At 39.1% G+C, this 14,680-nt stretch overlaps 1 protein-coding gene across 8 annotated transcripts in view; it reads right to left on the bottom strand.

Annotated features, from left to right (window-relative positions):
• HIPK3 (homeodomain interacting protein kinase 3) overlaps positions 1 to 14,680 on the bottom strand; it is a 103,961-nt gene that overhangs the window by 63,372 nt on the left and 25,909 nt on the right. For all 8 annotated transcript variants that reach the window (XM_010333226.3, XM_010333237.3, XM_003919969.4 and 5 more), the window contains one exon: positions 3,611 to 4,709. In XM_010333226.3, the coding sequence (XP_010331528.1) occupies positions 3,611 to 4,707 (1,097 nt within the window). In that variant the 5' untranslated portion in view covers positions 4,708 to 4,709. The remainder of the gene's footprint in view (positions 1 to 3,610; positions 4,710 to 14,680) is intronic.

The raw sequence follows: 14,680 nt of genomic DNA, 5'->3' as shown, positions 1-14,680 counted from the left end.
CCTGAGAGTTTATATAATATGCTAGCTCACTACTGAAAGCTCACAAGACAGAATTCATAGAGCACCAAGGGAAAAAAAAAAAAAGCAGTATTCTTCTCATACTGTTAAATAAGATTTACAATTTTTTTCCAGAAAAAAATTAAAAGCTAATCTTGCATATTGAAAAAACACTTTTGGGGAACACAGATACCAAGTAAATCTAATTATCTGATACTAGGCAAGACCTACTACCCTGCAACAACAGCAAAATTAAAATTTTAAATAATCTAAAAAGTTTTAATAGTATCTAGCACTCTACTACTAAAACTCACACAATCAAGAATACACTAAGATACAGAGCCAAATGAATGAAAGTCAGTATATCAAAGCTATATCTACAACCCGGTGTTTACTGCAGCACTATTCACAATAGCCAAGATTTGGAATGAACCTAAGTGTCCATCAACAAATGAATAGATGGGCCAGGCGCGGTGGCTCAAGCCTGTAATCCCAGCACTTTGGGAGGCCGAGGCGGGTGGATCACAGTCAAGAGATCAAGACCATCCTGGTCAACATGGTGAAACCCCCTCTCTGCTAAAAATACAAAAAATTAGCTGGGCATGGCAGCATGTGCCTGTAATCCCAGCTACTCAGGAGGGAGGCTGAGGTAGGAGAATTGCTTGAACCCAAGAGGCGGAGGTTGCGGTGGGCCGAGATCGTGCCATTGCACTCCAGCCTGGGTAACAAGAGTGAAACTCAAAACAAAGAAACAAACAAACAAAAAAACAAATGAATAGATAAAAAGAATGTGGTACAGGCCTGGCGAAGTGGCTCAGGCCTGTAATCCCAGCACTTTGGGAGGCCAAGGAGGGTGGATCACTAGTAGATCAGGAGTTTGAGACCAGACTCACCAACGTGGTGAAACCCCATCTCTTCTAAAAATACAAAAATTAGCTAGGTGTGATGGTGTGCGCCTGTAATTCCAGCTACTCAGGAGGTTGAGGCAGGATAACTGCTTGAACCCAGGAGGTGGAGGTTGCAGTGAGTCGAGATTGCGCCACTGTGCCCCAGCCTGGGTGACAGAGGGAGACTCTGTCTCAAAAAAAAAAAAAAAAAAAAAGGCCGGGCGCGGTGGCTCAAGCCTGTAATCCCAGCACTTTGGGAGGCCGAGGCGGGTGGATCACAAGGTCAAGAGATCGAGACCATCCTGGTCAACATGGTGAAACCCTGTCTCTACTAAAAATACTGAAAATTAGCTGGGCATGGTGGCGCATGCCTGTAATCCCAGCTACTCAGGAGGCTGAGGCAGGAGAATTGCCTGAACCCAGGAGGTGGAGGTTGCAGTGAGCCGAGATCGCGCCATTGCACTCCAGCCTGGGCAACAAGAGCGAAACTCCGTCTCAAAAAAAAAAAAAAAAGAAAATACGGTACATATACACAAAGGAGAAAAAGAATGAGATCCTGTCAATTGTAACAACATGGATGGAACTGGAGGGCATCATGTTACGTGAAATAAGCCAAGCACAGAAAGACAAAACTTCACAATATTCTAACTCATATGTGGGAGCTAAAAATTAAAACAATAGAACTCATGGAGACAAAGAGTAGAATGACGGTTACTGGAGTCTGGGAAGGGCAGTAGATGGGGGCAGGGAGTGGAGATGGTTAATGGGTACAAATATATAGTTAGAACGAATAATATCTAGTATTTGATAGCACAACCGAGTGACCAGTCAACAATTTATTGCACATTTAAAAATGACTAAAGGAGTCTAATTGGAATGTTTGTAACACAAAGAAATGGCAAATACTTGAAAAAATAGAATATTCCATTTACCCTGATATGATTATTAAGCATTATATGCCTATATCAAAACCTCATATACCCCATCAATATATATATATACCTATTATGGATCCATAAAAATAATGTTTTTAAAACAAGGTATATTAGGCTATATTTCCAATTTCTAATACATCCTTTTTTTTTTTTTTTTTTTTTGCAAGAGGATTTCACTCTATCACTCAGGCTAGAGTGCAGTGGCATCATCATAGCTCACTGTAGCCTCTAACACCTGGACTCAAGGGATCATCCTATCTCAGCCTCTTGAGTAGCTAAGACTACAGGCACTTACCACCATTCCTGGCTCATTATTATTATTATTTTTTTTTTTTGGTAGAAGCAGGGTCTCACTCTGTGGCCCAGGCTGGTCTTAAACTCCTGGCCTAAAGCAATCCTCCCACTTCCCAAATTGCCGAAACTACAGGTGTGAGCCACCAAGCCTGACTCTAATACGTATTTTAATAAACTTTACTACCACTTAGTCACAGAAATGTGCAATTCCTTCTGATAACCTACTGGTAGAGCATATATTTAGAGTTGATTTGTGTAGGAGCTAATTAATCTCTCCTTTATTTTGTATTGGGCACTACAGCATATACTTGCAAGAAGGGTAATCAGGTGCAGTGCAAAGGCAGATGCAGTATCAGAAAATACCCCTTGGTGGGTCTAAATTTATATCCCCCACGTTCCAACCATTTCTAACAATAAATTGCATGTTTTTGTCTATTAACTTATGAATGACTAATATTGACAGATCCTGTATTTGTCTATACTTCATGGCAGGTCCATCATGTTGGACCTTGTAGGTCTGTGGCATACACCAAGATTATAAATTTATTCAGGCTTATATGAAAATAATTTATGCTCAAAGTTATTAACTATGAATTCAAAATCATTTTACACTCCAGAATGAGTTTTTGGTATTCTGAATCTTGGTAATCATTAGTTAGCCCCTCACACTATCTATTGTATTTCAGGCTCGTGTTGTATTAATCATGACATTGTAGCACTTTATCAATATTTACATGGGCATTATTTTCTTCTTTAACTTCCCCCCAGCACCAAGCACACCCATAGTATATATGTGGATAGAACATAATAAAACTGGTTATGATCAGGTGACCTAAAGATTCATGGGAACCAAAGAAGTATATTTGAATCTTAAAATCATTGTTAATCAGAATAACTTTCTGAATTCTTATACAGGTTGAGTATCCCAAATCCAAAAATCTGAAACATTTTGGGCAATGAGATGACACCCAAAGGAAACAAACTATCAGATTTGCGGTGCTTTAACTAGTTGGCCATGTAAATATTCTGAAATCCAAAATATTTCTGGTCCCAAGAGTTTGAGATAAGGGCTACTCAAACCTGTATATAATTCTTCTAAATGTTCAGTCAAATATGATTATGTCTTTAATAAACTATTTCTCTCAAGTACTGAAATGCCCAAAGACATATACAAAAATTACGGTAAATACTTTCCAATATTTAAAGACTTCTGTTTGATCATTATTAATCATCTATTATTCCTTCAAGTCTTCCATTTAAAATAAAAATAACCAGATGTCTTTAGCATGGAACTTTGCAGTGGAGATTTCTATTCTGCTTGGGGAAATTTTGTGTCTTCATTTTTAAAATCTCTTTAAAACAAAGCTAAATTGGTCTTCTCTTGATTTCCTTATTTAACTGAAGCAGTCTCTTACACCACAAACATACACAATATTATTTCATTTAGAAGAAATTAAACATTCATTAATAACCAAAAAGTATGCAGTTCTCACCTACCTGTAGTACCGAGATTGTAAATATGTTGAACAAACAGTCTTTGATACATGACTGGCTGACCCAAAGTCTATTACTTTAACCCTGTATGGCTGCCGAACAGGATCCACCAACATAATATTCTCTGGCTTGAGATCAGCATGAATTAAACCAAGACTTTTCAATTTTTTCAGTGCAGTGGCCACTTGTTGAAGAATGGGGCGAATCACTTTTAGTGGCAGGGGACTAAATTTATTTTGTTTCAGAAAGTCATACAAGTTTTGTTCCAGCATCTCAAACACTAAACAAGTATGGTTACGGTGCTGAAAGCATTCATAAGCTCGTACGAAGTTATATTCATCAGCATTTTCAGTACTGAGCCTTGCTAATATGCTCACTTCTATTTGACCTTGACGTGCATAAGAAGGATGATTCTTCAAAATTTTGATTGCTACAATTTCATTTGTCCCTCTTTTCCAGCATTTGACTACCTGGCCAAACGTGCCTCGACCAAGAAAATCAAGGACTTCGTAAGTATTTTTCATGGAGCATAAGACTTCATGTTGTACTAACTGATAGTCACCTTCTCCAGTGGTACAATTCTGTTTTGATCCTGTGGTAGTTGTCACAACTGTCACTGGATTTCCCATGTTGGTTTGCAACATTGCAGGAAGTATGGACAATTCATCAACAATCTGCATTGCGCTGCTATGATTATCCAACTCCTCACTCTTGCGCTTCAATCCACATCGCTGGGGGCCTTCTAGGAAATGCAATCTGTTTCGCCACGCCCCAATTTGAGGTGCCTGCACTTGAGCTTGCTGCGTCTGAGCTGCTATGACCTTTGTAGCACCTGCAGTGTTTTTCAACACAACAGCACTTGTCTGCAATGAAAAGTTGTGTCCTCGAGGTCTATTAAATGGTATCCTTGTCTGAAAAGCACTACCCTTTGTGGGTGGATGAGAATTTCCAAAGTCTCTACCATTCACATAGGTCCGTGGATAGTTTCTTTCCTGGAAAACGCAACTGCTTGGCTCTACTTTGAGTTTCTTCACACTACAAAAGGCACTTGACTGAGTTTGATAAACATATGGTGGGTAGACCAAGACTTGTGAGGCCATACCTGCCAAAAAAAGGGAGTGGGGGGAGAAGAAATATTAATGTCAACAAATTTTTATTTTAATTTTAAATTTCAGGAAGAAAATTCTTAATGGTCAAATTCACAATTTGTAAAAAAGTAATTTTCACTAAGATGGTTTTTTTTTTCCCTTGGAGAAGATAACTATCTTTAATGTTTCCATTTTAGTTAACCGGTGTTTCAGCTATTCTGAGTATTGCATTAAAAGGCTGAGAATAAAGAATCAAGTGCATTTAATTACTTTACAAATATTTACTGAGAAGGTGAAATGGCCATTATGCCCTAGAAATGATGCCAACCATCTTCCCTCAAAAGTAAAGTGGCCAACATGGTAAAGAAACCCCAACTATAATAATAATACAAAAATTAGCTAGGCATGGTGGTGTATGCCTGTGGTCCCAGCTACTTGGGAGGCTGAGGGAGGAGAATCGCTTGAACCCAGAAGGCGGAGGTTGCAGTGAGCTGAGATTGCGCCACTGCACTTCACCTTGTGAGACGGAGGAAGACTCTGTCTCAAAAAAAAAAAGTACAGATCCTTCAACTGTACACATTTGACAAAACATTCTAGTACCAAATTAAAACTTATAAACCAATGACAAGCAAAGAAAATACACATTACATAAACAAAGTTTATAGCCATATTTCTTAAACCTAAAGCCCAAGGATTGCCTCAGGAAGAAAAAATAACCTACGTCTGCTTTAACAATATATACATATAGAGAGACAGAAAGAGAGAGGCAGGAATTTTTTTTTTTTTTTTTTTTTTTTTTTTTGAGAAGGAGTTTAGCTATTGTCACACAGGCTGGAGTGCAATGGTGCAATCTCAGCTCACTGTAAACTTGGCCTCCTGGGTTCAAGCGATTCTTCTGCCTCAGCCTCCCGAGTAGCTGTGATTACAGGCACCCGCCACCATGCCCAGCTAATTTTTGTATTTTTAGCAGAGAGGGAGTGGATTACCTGACCCAAAGTGCTGGGATTATAGGCATGAGCCACTGTACCCTGTCTTTTGGCAGGTGTTTTAAATAAAATTAGTGTGCCCATTTCATGAATAGCTGATCCTACATTCTATTTACTAAATATGTTATCCTTTGATCTTAAAAAGCATTATATTACAAAGACGATGACTTTCTACCCAGTTGTATCTGTGTTCCCATTCTTCTGAATTTGTACTTTATTATATGGATATTCCTTTAAACTTCCTCCAAATATAGTCCTTAGTTCACTCATATTTTTAAAATAGGTTTAAAATCATTCTAAGGTTCTCAAGGACTGAATGACATTCTATTTATTTTATGCCTGCATCCAAAAAGCACGTGAAGTTACTGAGGGTGAAACAGCCAACATTCTTAACACACAACCATTAAGTATATAATAATTTTATAAACATTATTTGATTCAGATATGACATAGATAAGAAAGAGGATCCAGTTTTATGATGGCATACTTAATGTTCTACCCTATTACCTTATTTTACCAACTCAGCATTTATAAAATATGAAATCAACCTAGAAACTGCTGACCTGTCTATAGGAACTCAAAACACACACACACACAAGAATGAATCCTCAGGACCACAGCTGGAAAAACTAATAATTACACAGGTTTTCAGTCTGCCTTCCAGCTACATGGTCTGCTACAACAATATATAAACATGTACATCAAAACCACCACTGGATAGAATCATCACTTTAAGTAATACTCCGTGTTTTCTACTTGCACAGAATTATCTTGGAGTTTCCTAATACAAATGATCAAGTGTAAAAATAAACTGAGAAGCCAGATATAGGAACTTTGCATTATGTTCTCTTAATGTTTTTCTACACATCTACCCTTTCTTCTTTTCTTTTTTGTTTTGAGACAGGGTCTTGCTCTGTCACCAGGCTTGAGGGCAGTGGTACAATCTCAGCTCGCTGCAACTTCTGCCTCCCGGATTCAAGCGATTCTCCTGCCTCACCCTCCCTAGTAGCTGGAACTACAGGTGTGCACCATCATGCCCAACTAATTTTTTGTATTTTACTAGAAACAGGGTTTCACCATGTTGACCAGGATGGTCTCAATCTCTTGACCTTATGATCCACCCACCTCGGCCTCTAAAAGTGCTGGGATTACAGGTGTGAGCCATGGCACGTGGCCCCCTTTCTTCTTTTAACAAGGTCTCGCCTAGGCTGCAGAGCAGTGGCACAATCATATCTCACTGTGGCCTCCAGCTCCTGGCCTCAAGTGATCCTCTCATTTCAGGCTCCAAAATGCTGGGATTACATGCATGAGCCACTGCACCCTGACTCACATCTACTATTGAACATTATTAAAACTCTCTCAGATTTCAATCAAAGTAAAGTAGTATCTTCCTGCTGAAGCCTCTCCAGAAACAAACTCACCCTCCAGACAGAGGTAAGCATGCAATGCTCTCCCAGTAGTTCCTAAATTCTTCTCATTTTGCAATTACAGCATTTCATTATATTGTAATTGTCAGTGTATACATCTGTCTGTCACATTAGATCTAAAGCAAAGTGCCAAGGATATAGAGTTGGTATTCAATAAATGTTGGTTTGTTGAAATATATTCATTTTCTACAATTTAAAAATCTATATTATATTAACTGTGTAGTCTCATACTCCTTTAACAAATCACAAACATCAGTTCTTTAACTCAGAATCAACAGATTACCATCACAATCTGTAATGTCCATAATATTAAAAATAAGAGCAACCTCCTACTGAGCACTTACTATTCAACAGTTTAATACTTTATTTACAATATTTTATCTAATCATAGCAGTATCTTTCCAATTTGCTTTTAAGAAAACTAAAGTTGGCCGGGCGTGGTGGCTCACGCCTGTAATCCAAGCACTTTGGAGGCCAAGGCAGGCAGATCATATGAGGTCAGGAGTTCAAAACCAGTCTGACCAACATGGTGAAACCCCATCTTTAAAAAAAAAAAAAAAAGAAAAGAAAAGAAAGAAAGAAAACAAAAGTTGGCCAGGCACAGTGGCTCACGCCTGTAATCCCAGCATTTTGCGGGGGCCAAAGAGAAAGGATCACTTGAGGTCAGGAGTTCGAGACCAGTCTGGCCAACATGGTGAAACCCCATCTCTATTAAAAACACAAAAATTAGCCAGGCATGGTCGTACACATCTGTAATCCTAGCTACTGGAGAGGCTGAGGCAGGAGAATCACTTGAACCCAGGAGGTGGAGGTTGCAGTGAGCCAAGATCGAGCCACTGCACTCCAGCCTGGGCAACAGAGCAAGACTCCATCTCAAAAAAAAAAAAAAAGAAAGAAAAAAAAGAAAACTAAAGTTTACTAAGACTGGGTAACTGGCCCACAGTCACATAGCTAAGGTATGGTAAAAGGAACAAGTAAATGCACCACCTTTCAGATAAAAGGCACAAATTTATACCTCCTTCAGCTTCCTAAAAATTTTCTTTAGGAAAATTTCCAGGCTGTGCACAATCTACCACATTCCTAATTTGACTTGGCCCTAATAAATCAGCTACAAATCCTTACTAAACAAATTAAGACTTGATGTTCACTGTGTAGGAGAAAATCATAAACTGAAATTCTGGAGTTCCAAACCAACTCACTGGCGTCTACTGACATCTATTCCATATCTTTAATAAGAAGAGATTTCAAAACTATCAATTGATCATTCTTTTAATGAAGCAAAACCACACTGAAAACTCCTGCTAAATGTATCAAACTCATCCATTAATGCACTTTTGTGAGGCTTCCAATCTTAACCACAATAGATCTTTTTTTCTATTTTATTTTTATTTTTATTATTATTATTTTTTTAATGACGGGGTTTCACCATGTTGGTCAGGCTAGTGTTGAACTCCTGACCTCGGGTGATCCGCCCGCCTTGGCCTCCAAAGTGCTTGGATTATAGGCTTGAGCCACCATGCCCGGCCTCACAATAGATTTTTTTTAAGAAACCAAGGCTGGGCACGGTGGCTCAAGCCTGTAATCCCAGCACTTTGGGAGGCCGAGGCGGGTGGATCACAAGGTCAAGAGATCGAGACCATCCTGGTCAACATGGTGAAACCCCGTCTCTACTAAAAATACAAAAAATTAGCAGGGCATGGTGGCTCGTGCCTGTAATCCCAGCTACTCAGGAGGCTGAGGCAGGAGAATTGCCTGAACCCAGGAGGTGGAGGTTGCGGTGAGCCGAGATCGCGCCATTGCACTCCAGCCTGGGTAGCAAAAGCGAAACTCCGTCTCAAAAAAAAAAAAGAAAAGAAAAGAAAAGAAAAAAAGAAACCAGGTCTCACTGTGTTGCCCACGCTGGTCTTGAACCTCTCACACCTCAACCTCCCAAGAAATCCCAAATAGATTACAGGTGTGAGCCCTATGGAACCCTGCTCAATAATTTAACATTGCCATGATTCTCCTAATTTACAAACTACTTCTGTAACCCATACCCATAGACTCAAAAAAAAAAAAATGATTAAATTCACAGATAATCAGACTTTCGCAGAATTACAGGCACCCGCCACAACGCCCAGCTCAAAAGTAGAGACAGGGTTTTGCCATGTTGACAGGCTGGTCTCGAACTCCTGGCCTTAAGTAATCCACCTCAGCCTCCCAAAGTACTGGGATTACAGGTGTGAGCCACTGCACCCAGCCCAATTTTCTTTTTCTTTTTTTTCTTTTTTTTGAGACAGAATCTTTGTTGCCCAAGCTGAAGTACAATGGCACAAACATGGCTTGCTGCAGCTTCAATCTCCTGACTCAAATGATCCTCCCACCTCAGTCTCCCAAGTAGCTGAGATCACATGTATGTGCCACAATGCCCAGCTAATTTTTAAACTTTGTAGAGACAGGGTCTTGCCATATTACCCAGGCTGGTCTCCAACTCCTGGGCTCAAGCAATCCTCCTGGCTTGGCTTCCCAAAGTGTTGGAATTACAGACATGAGCCACTGAGCTCAGCCAACAGATAATTTTAAAACAGCTATTATATACTTGTAGATTTAAAGGAAGGCATGAACATAAATAAGAGAGACATGAAAAATACAGAAGAACGCTATACACTATACATACACAGATGGTGGGAAAGCAAGCTGGCAATATTTAACAAAATTGCAAATGAACATATTCTCTGACCTAGAAATTTAGGCAACTCCGATACTGTACAAGAACATTCACTGCAGCACTGTGTAAAGCAACATAATATTGTAAATAACCTACATATCCATTAAAAAGGTACGAAATAGGCCTTGACACATAGACCAACCAGGGTCTTTAAAAAGAATGAAAACAATTTATTTGCCTTGTTGTTGATCTGATTCTGAAGATAATACTACTGCTACATGAAAAAAAGCAAGATTTCAAAAAGTGTGTACTTTACAATAGATATTACTATGTGTGTTTAATTAAAAAGAGAAGTTATATGCATATATTTCCATATGCACTGAATACAGATACAGAAAGAAATTGAGGGCTTCTTTGCCTTGGTGAAGAATAACAATACTGGGAGCAATGAAAAGAATTACTTTTCACTGTATATCCTTTCTTACTACACACATGTATTAACTGTTCAAAGAGTTTTTAAATCATCTATGGAACCTATTAAAAATATATTTATATATATACTTTAAAATAACCTGGGATTTGCTTTGAAATAATACAGAAGAGGAAAAAGTGGATAGGAATATGGATAAAATGAAATGATCCGTGAACTGTTATAGAAGCTTGATGATGGGTAGATTGGGGTTCATTATACTATCCTGTCTACTTTTGAATATGTTTATATTTTTTCCTCAATAAAAAGTTAAATAAGGGTCAAGCATGGCGGGTGGATCATTTGAGGTCAGGAGTTCAAGGCCAGCCTGACCAACAGAGTAAAACCCTGTCTCTACTAAAAATACAAAATTAACAGGGTGTGGTGGCACAAGCCTGTAATCCCAGCTACTCGGGAGGATCAAGCAGGACAATCACTTGAACCTGGGAGGCAGAGGTTGCAGTGAGCCAAGATTGTGCCACTGCACTCCAGCGTGGGCGACAGAACGAGACTCCATTTAAAAAAAAAGTTAAGTAAGTAAATAAACACATAAAACTCTAACCAGGAAGATTTTGATTCAGTAGGTCTGTGGTAAGGTCCAGGCATCTGAAAGTGTACAAGCTCCCAGGGCCATGTAGAGTCACACTAAAATCTGAGAACCAATGACCTAGTCTGTACAAAAACCACAGGCAAATTCAAATCCTATCAAATCATGGCCCCCAAATCTGAAAAAAAGCATGATGAAATGCCAGGGAATCAGATCCATGCACACCACTCTAGGCTAATTCATGCCGTGTTAAATCCATGCCATGCTAAATTGTGTGAACAACTGATAACTGACAGAGAAAATTTTTTAACTGCTGCAATTTCTGAATCCTGCCATTCTTAGCTTTTCTTTTCCAACATGCCAAGCTGGAAGGCAATCAATCAACTCAAAGCCCCATCCAGGGCCAACTAAATGAAGCTTAGATAAAGTACTATTATCCCTCACCAGCCAATTCTCAACCACTGTGCTCTGTGAACCTATCTCAAAAGGGACTTTAGAAAATAAACACAGATAGGAATATCATGTAATATATAGTTCATCAGAAGGGCTAGGTGGTGGTGCTGGAGACAGGTATAAAAGACCTATAAATTACTTATTAACTTGACCACTGTGACTCCCTGGTATATCCAGGTATTAACTCTTTCCCTTCTCCCACCCTCCATCAGATATACTCATGACTTGCTTATATCTGGTGTTTACGGATTTTAAAAAGTACTATAGTCCCAGGAGCTGCTGAAGCCCATAGAGTCCAAAATATTGTTTTAATACAATACTATTTCCTATTATTTTTAATTGCAATATATACTGTGCTGTCCTCTGCAGCTATATTATTCATGACCTTGGCATTTGTTCTTATCAACTAAGAAACGATGTTTTGAAATACTACCCCTTTGTGAGCTGGAGCTGCCCATAAAATATTACTCAGAGGATAGTGAAGACTCCTATTAGAGCAACCATTAAGTTTTCATTCCTTAGAATAATTTCAGGTACTTAAACCTACTACAGGCTTAATGTCTGTGTCCCTGCTCCCGCCCCCCTGCTCCCTCAGAATCTGTATGTTGAAACTTTACCCCTAAAGTGATGGTATTAAGAGGTGTCACCTTTGGGAGGTGTAGCTCATGAGGGCTCTATCCTCATGAACAGGATTAGTGCTCTTTTACATAAAAGAGGCCTGAGACAGCTTGTTTCACCCCTTCCACCACCACCGGGGGAAGGACACAGTGAAAAGATGCCATCTTTGAAGGAGGAGAAAGTGAACCCTCACCAGACACCAAATCTGCTGGCACCTTGAACTTAGCCTCCAGAATTGTGAGCGGTAAGATTATGTGTTTTTTTGGGTTTTTTTGTTTTGTTTTGTTTTGTTTTTTTGCCTTCAGCTTCATAATCAGGTTATGCTCTTTGTAAATTACCCAGTCTAAGGTATTGTATTATTGCGGCCCAAATGGACTGACATATAGGCCTTACTTTTCCAATCCTCTAACAAACTTTAAGTCATATCTGAATAACTCTGTCCAAATTGTTCACATCTTTTTATAATGGCCAAACCAGCAATGTAATCAATATTGACACCCATAGTCTTGACTCTGATCATTGCTAACCATAGTGGGCTGTTTTCATGTTTTTTTTTTACTACACATAATATTAGGCCTTCTGAAAAGGGAAGGAGGGAACAGAAACAGAAATACTTTACCAAGTTATATTCAATTTATTTGCCAATATGAAATTTCTGAATTATTTTTAACCAAACTTACGTATACACACCCCATACGTAGTAAGGTTCTTTTTTGAGACAGAATCTCCCTCTGTTGCCTATGCTGGCGTGCAGTACCACAATCACAGCTCACTGCAACCTCCGCCTCCCCAGGTTCAAGTGATTCTCACACCTCAGCCCCCAGAGGAGCTGGGATTATAGGTGTACACCACCATGTCCAGCTAATTTCTGTATTTTCAGTAGAGATGGCGTTTGGTTGGTCTCGAATTCCTGTCCGCAAGCCATCTGCCCACCTCAGCCTTCCAAAGTGTTAGGATTATAGGAGTGAGCCACCATGCCTGACCAGGTTCTTCTAAATATACTATGTTATCACAAATAAATTTAATATTAGGCCAGGCACGGTGGTTCACACCTGTAATTTCAGCACTTTGGGAGGCTGAGGCGGGTGGATCACTTGAGGTTGGGAGTTGAGACCAGCCTGACCAACATGGAAAAACCCCATCTCTACTAAAAATGTAAAATTAGCCTGTCGTGGCGGCTCATGCCTGTAATTCCAGCTACTTGGGAGGCTGAGGCAGAAGAATCACTTGAATCCAAGAGGCGGAGGTTGCAGTGACCCGAGATCACACCATTGTACTCCAGCCTGGGCAACAAGAACAAAACTCTGTCTCAAAAAAATAGTAATAATAAATAAATTAATAAATTTAATAAAAGGCAATAATGCCTTGCACTCTCCTTACTCAACTTACTTCTTCTATTTGTTCAAATCTCCATTTTTTAAATCTTCCTTTTTAAAAATTGTGGTAAAAATAAATAAAATTTACTACCTTAAATCACTTTAAGTGTACTGTTCAGTGGCATTAAGTACGGTGAGCATGCTAAAAAACAAAGAAACCAGCAACACCAAAAAACACAAACAAGTAGGCGCTTCTTGTCCGACTACCAAATCCTTCTCCTATTCCTACTTTGGTCTTTACATGGATCCAGTTATCTCTCACAGTCTTCTCTTTCCCTCCCTTGTCTCAATCAAACTCCAAGATATGAGTTTATGCTCCTATAGTCCTTCACTTTCTGTTCTCAAAATATTGTCCTTCTTTTCCTTTGATCTGTCATCTCTTTCTGATTATTTCCCACCACACGGACTCCCAATATTCATCTTGGCTAAATTCTAGTTCCTCACTTTCTAATAAAATTACAGATTTAAAATTAACACTTTTCTTACATAGCACAGAAGGTATTCATAAAGATGCTTAGCAGCAAAAGAAAACAAAATTCTAAATCTGGCCAGGCTCGGCAGTTCACACCTTTAATCCCAGACACTTTGGGAGACCAAGGCAGGTGGATCACTTGAGGTCAGGAGTTCGTGACCAGCCTGGCCAACATGATGAAACCCTTCTCTCTATTAAAAATACAAAATTAGCCACACCTGGTGGCACACACCTGTAAACTCAATTACTCAGGAGGCTGAAGCAGGAGAATAGCTTGAACCTGGGAGACAGAGGTTGCAGTGAGCTGAGATCTTGTCAATACACTCCAGCCTGGGCACACATGCCCAGCCAGAAAATTAATTAAATCCAGTAGTAAACTCTTTTGTACATTGTTTCATTTGTAAATTCAAAACTTTGTGTACTACTTTTCAAAAAAGTTAGTTTATCCAAAATACTGTCAATCCACTTTTTTTCCTTAACATTACAAGCTACAAACTTATAACTACTTTATATCTTGTATGGACTTAACAGGTGACTATCTGCTTCACTTTGGTATTGTTACCCACCTCACAATATCCCGTCCAAAAATAGAGCACCTCACTGGAAAAGAAGGGAGGAAAGAAAAGGAAGGAAGGGAGGGAAGGGGGAACATTGTTTCCAGTTAGTGATTCCCCAATCACTTGTAATCACAGAATGGCTACCTGTGAATTCATCATGAGAATTTTATAATTCTATATTTGTGTGTCCCTCATTATATTTAAATAGTTTCACACCCACATGCTCTAATTATTCTCCAGCTGAAATGCTAGAATTTCCTTCAAGAAGACAAATATAAAAGAAGAAGAAAAATCTTCACCAATTATAGATATTTTTATCTTTTCAAAGACAACTAAAGGAAAAGAAAAATCCATGTCTCTAAGTGCCTATAACACTTGTGTATGCTGGGAACAGCCTACACAGAAGATTTATAATTTTTATTCCTCTTAGTTT

The sequence above is a fragment of the Saimiri boliviensis genome, chromosome 6, assembly GCF_048565385.1.
Source record: "Saimiri boliviensis isolate mSaiBol1 chromosome 6, mSaiBol1.pri, whole genome shotgun sequence".
Lineage (NCBI taxonomy): Eukaryota > Metazoa > Chordata > Mammalia > Primates > Cebidae > Saimiri > Saimiri boliviensis.
This window is presented reverse-complemented; position numbering and strand designations above follow the sequence as displayed.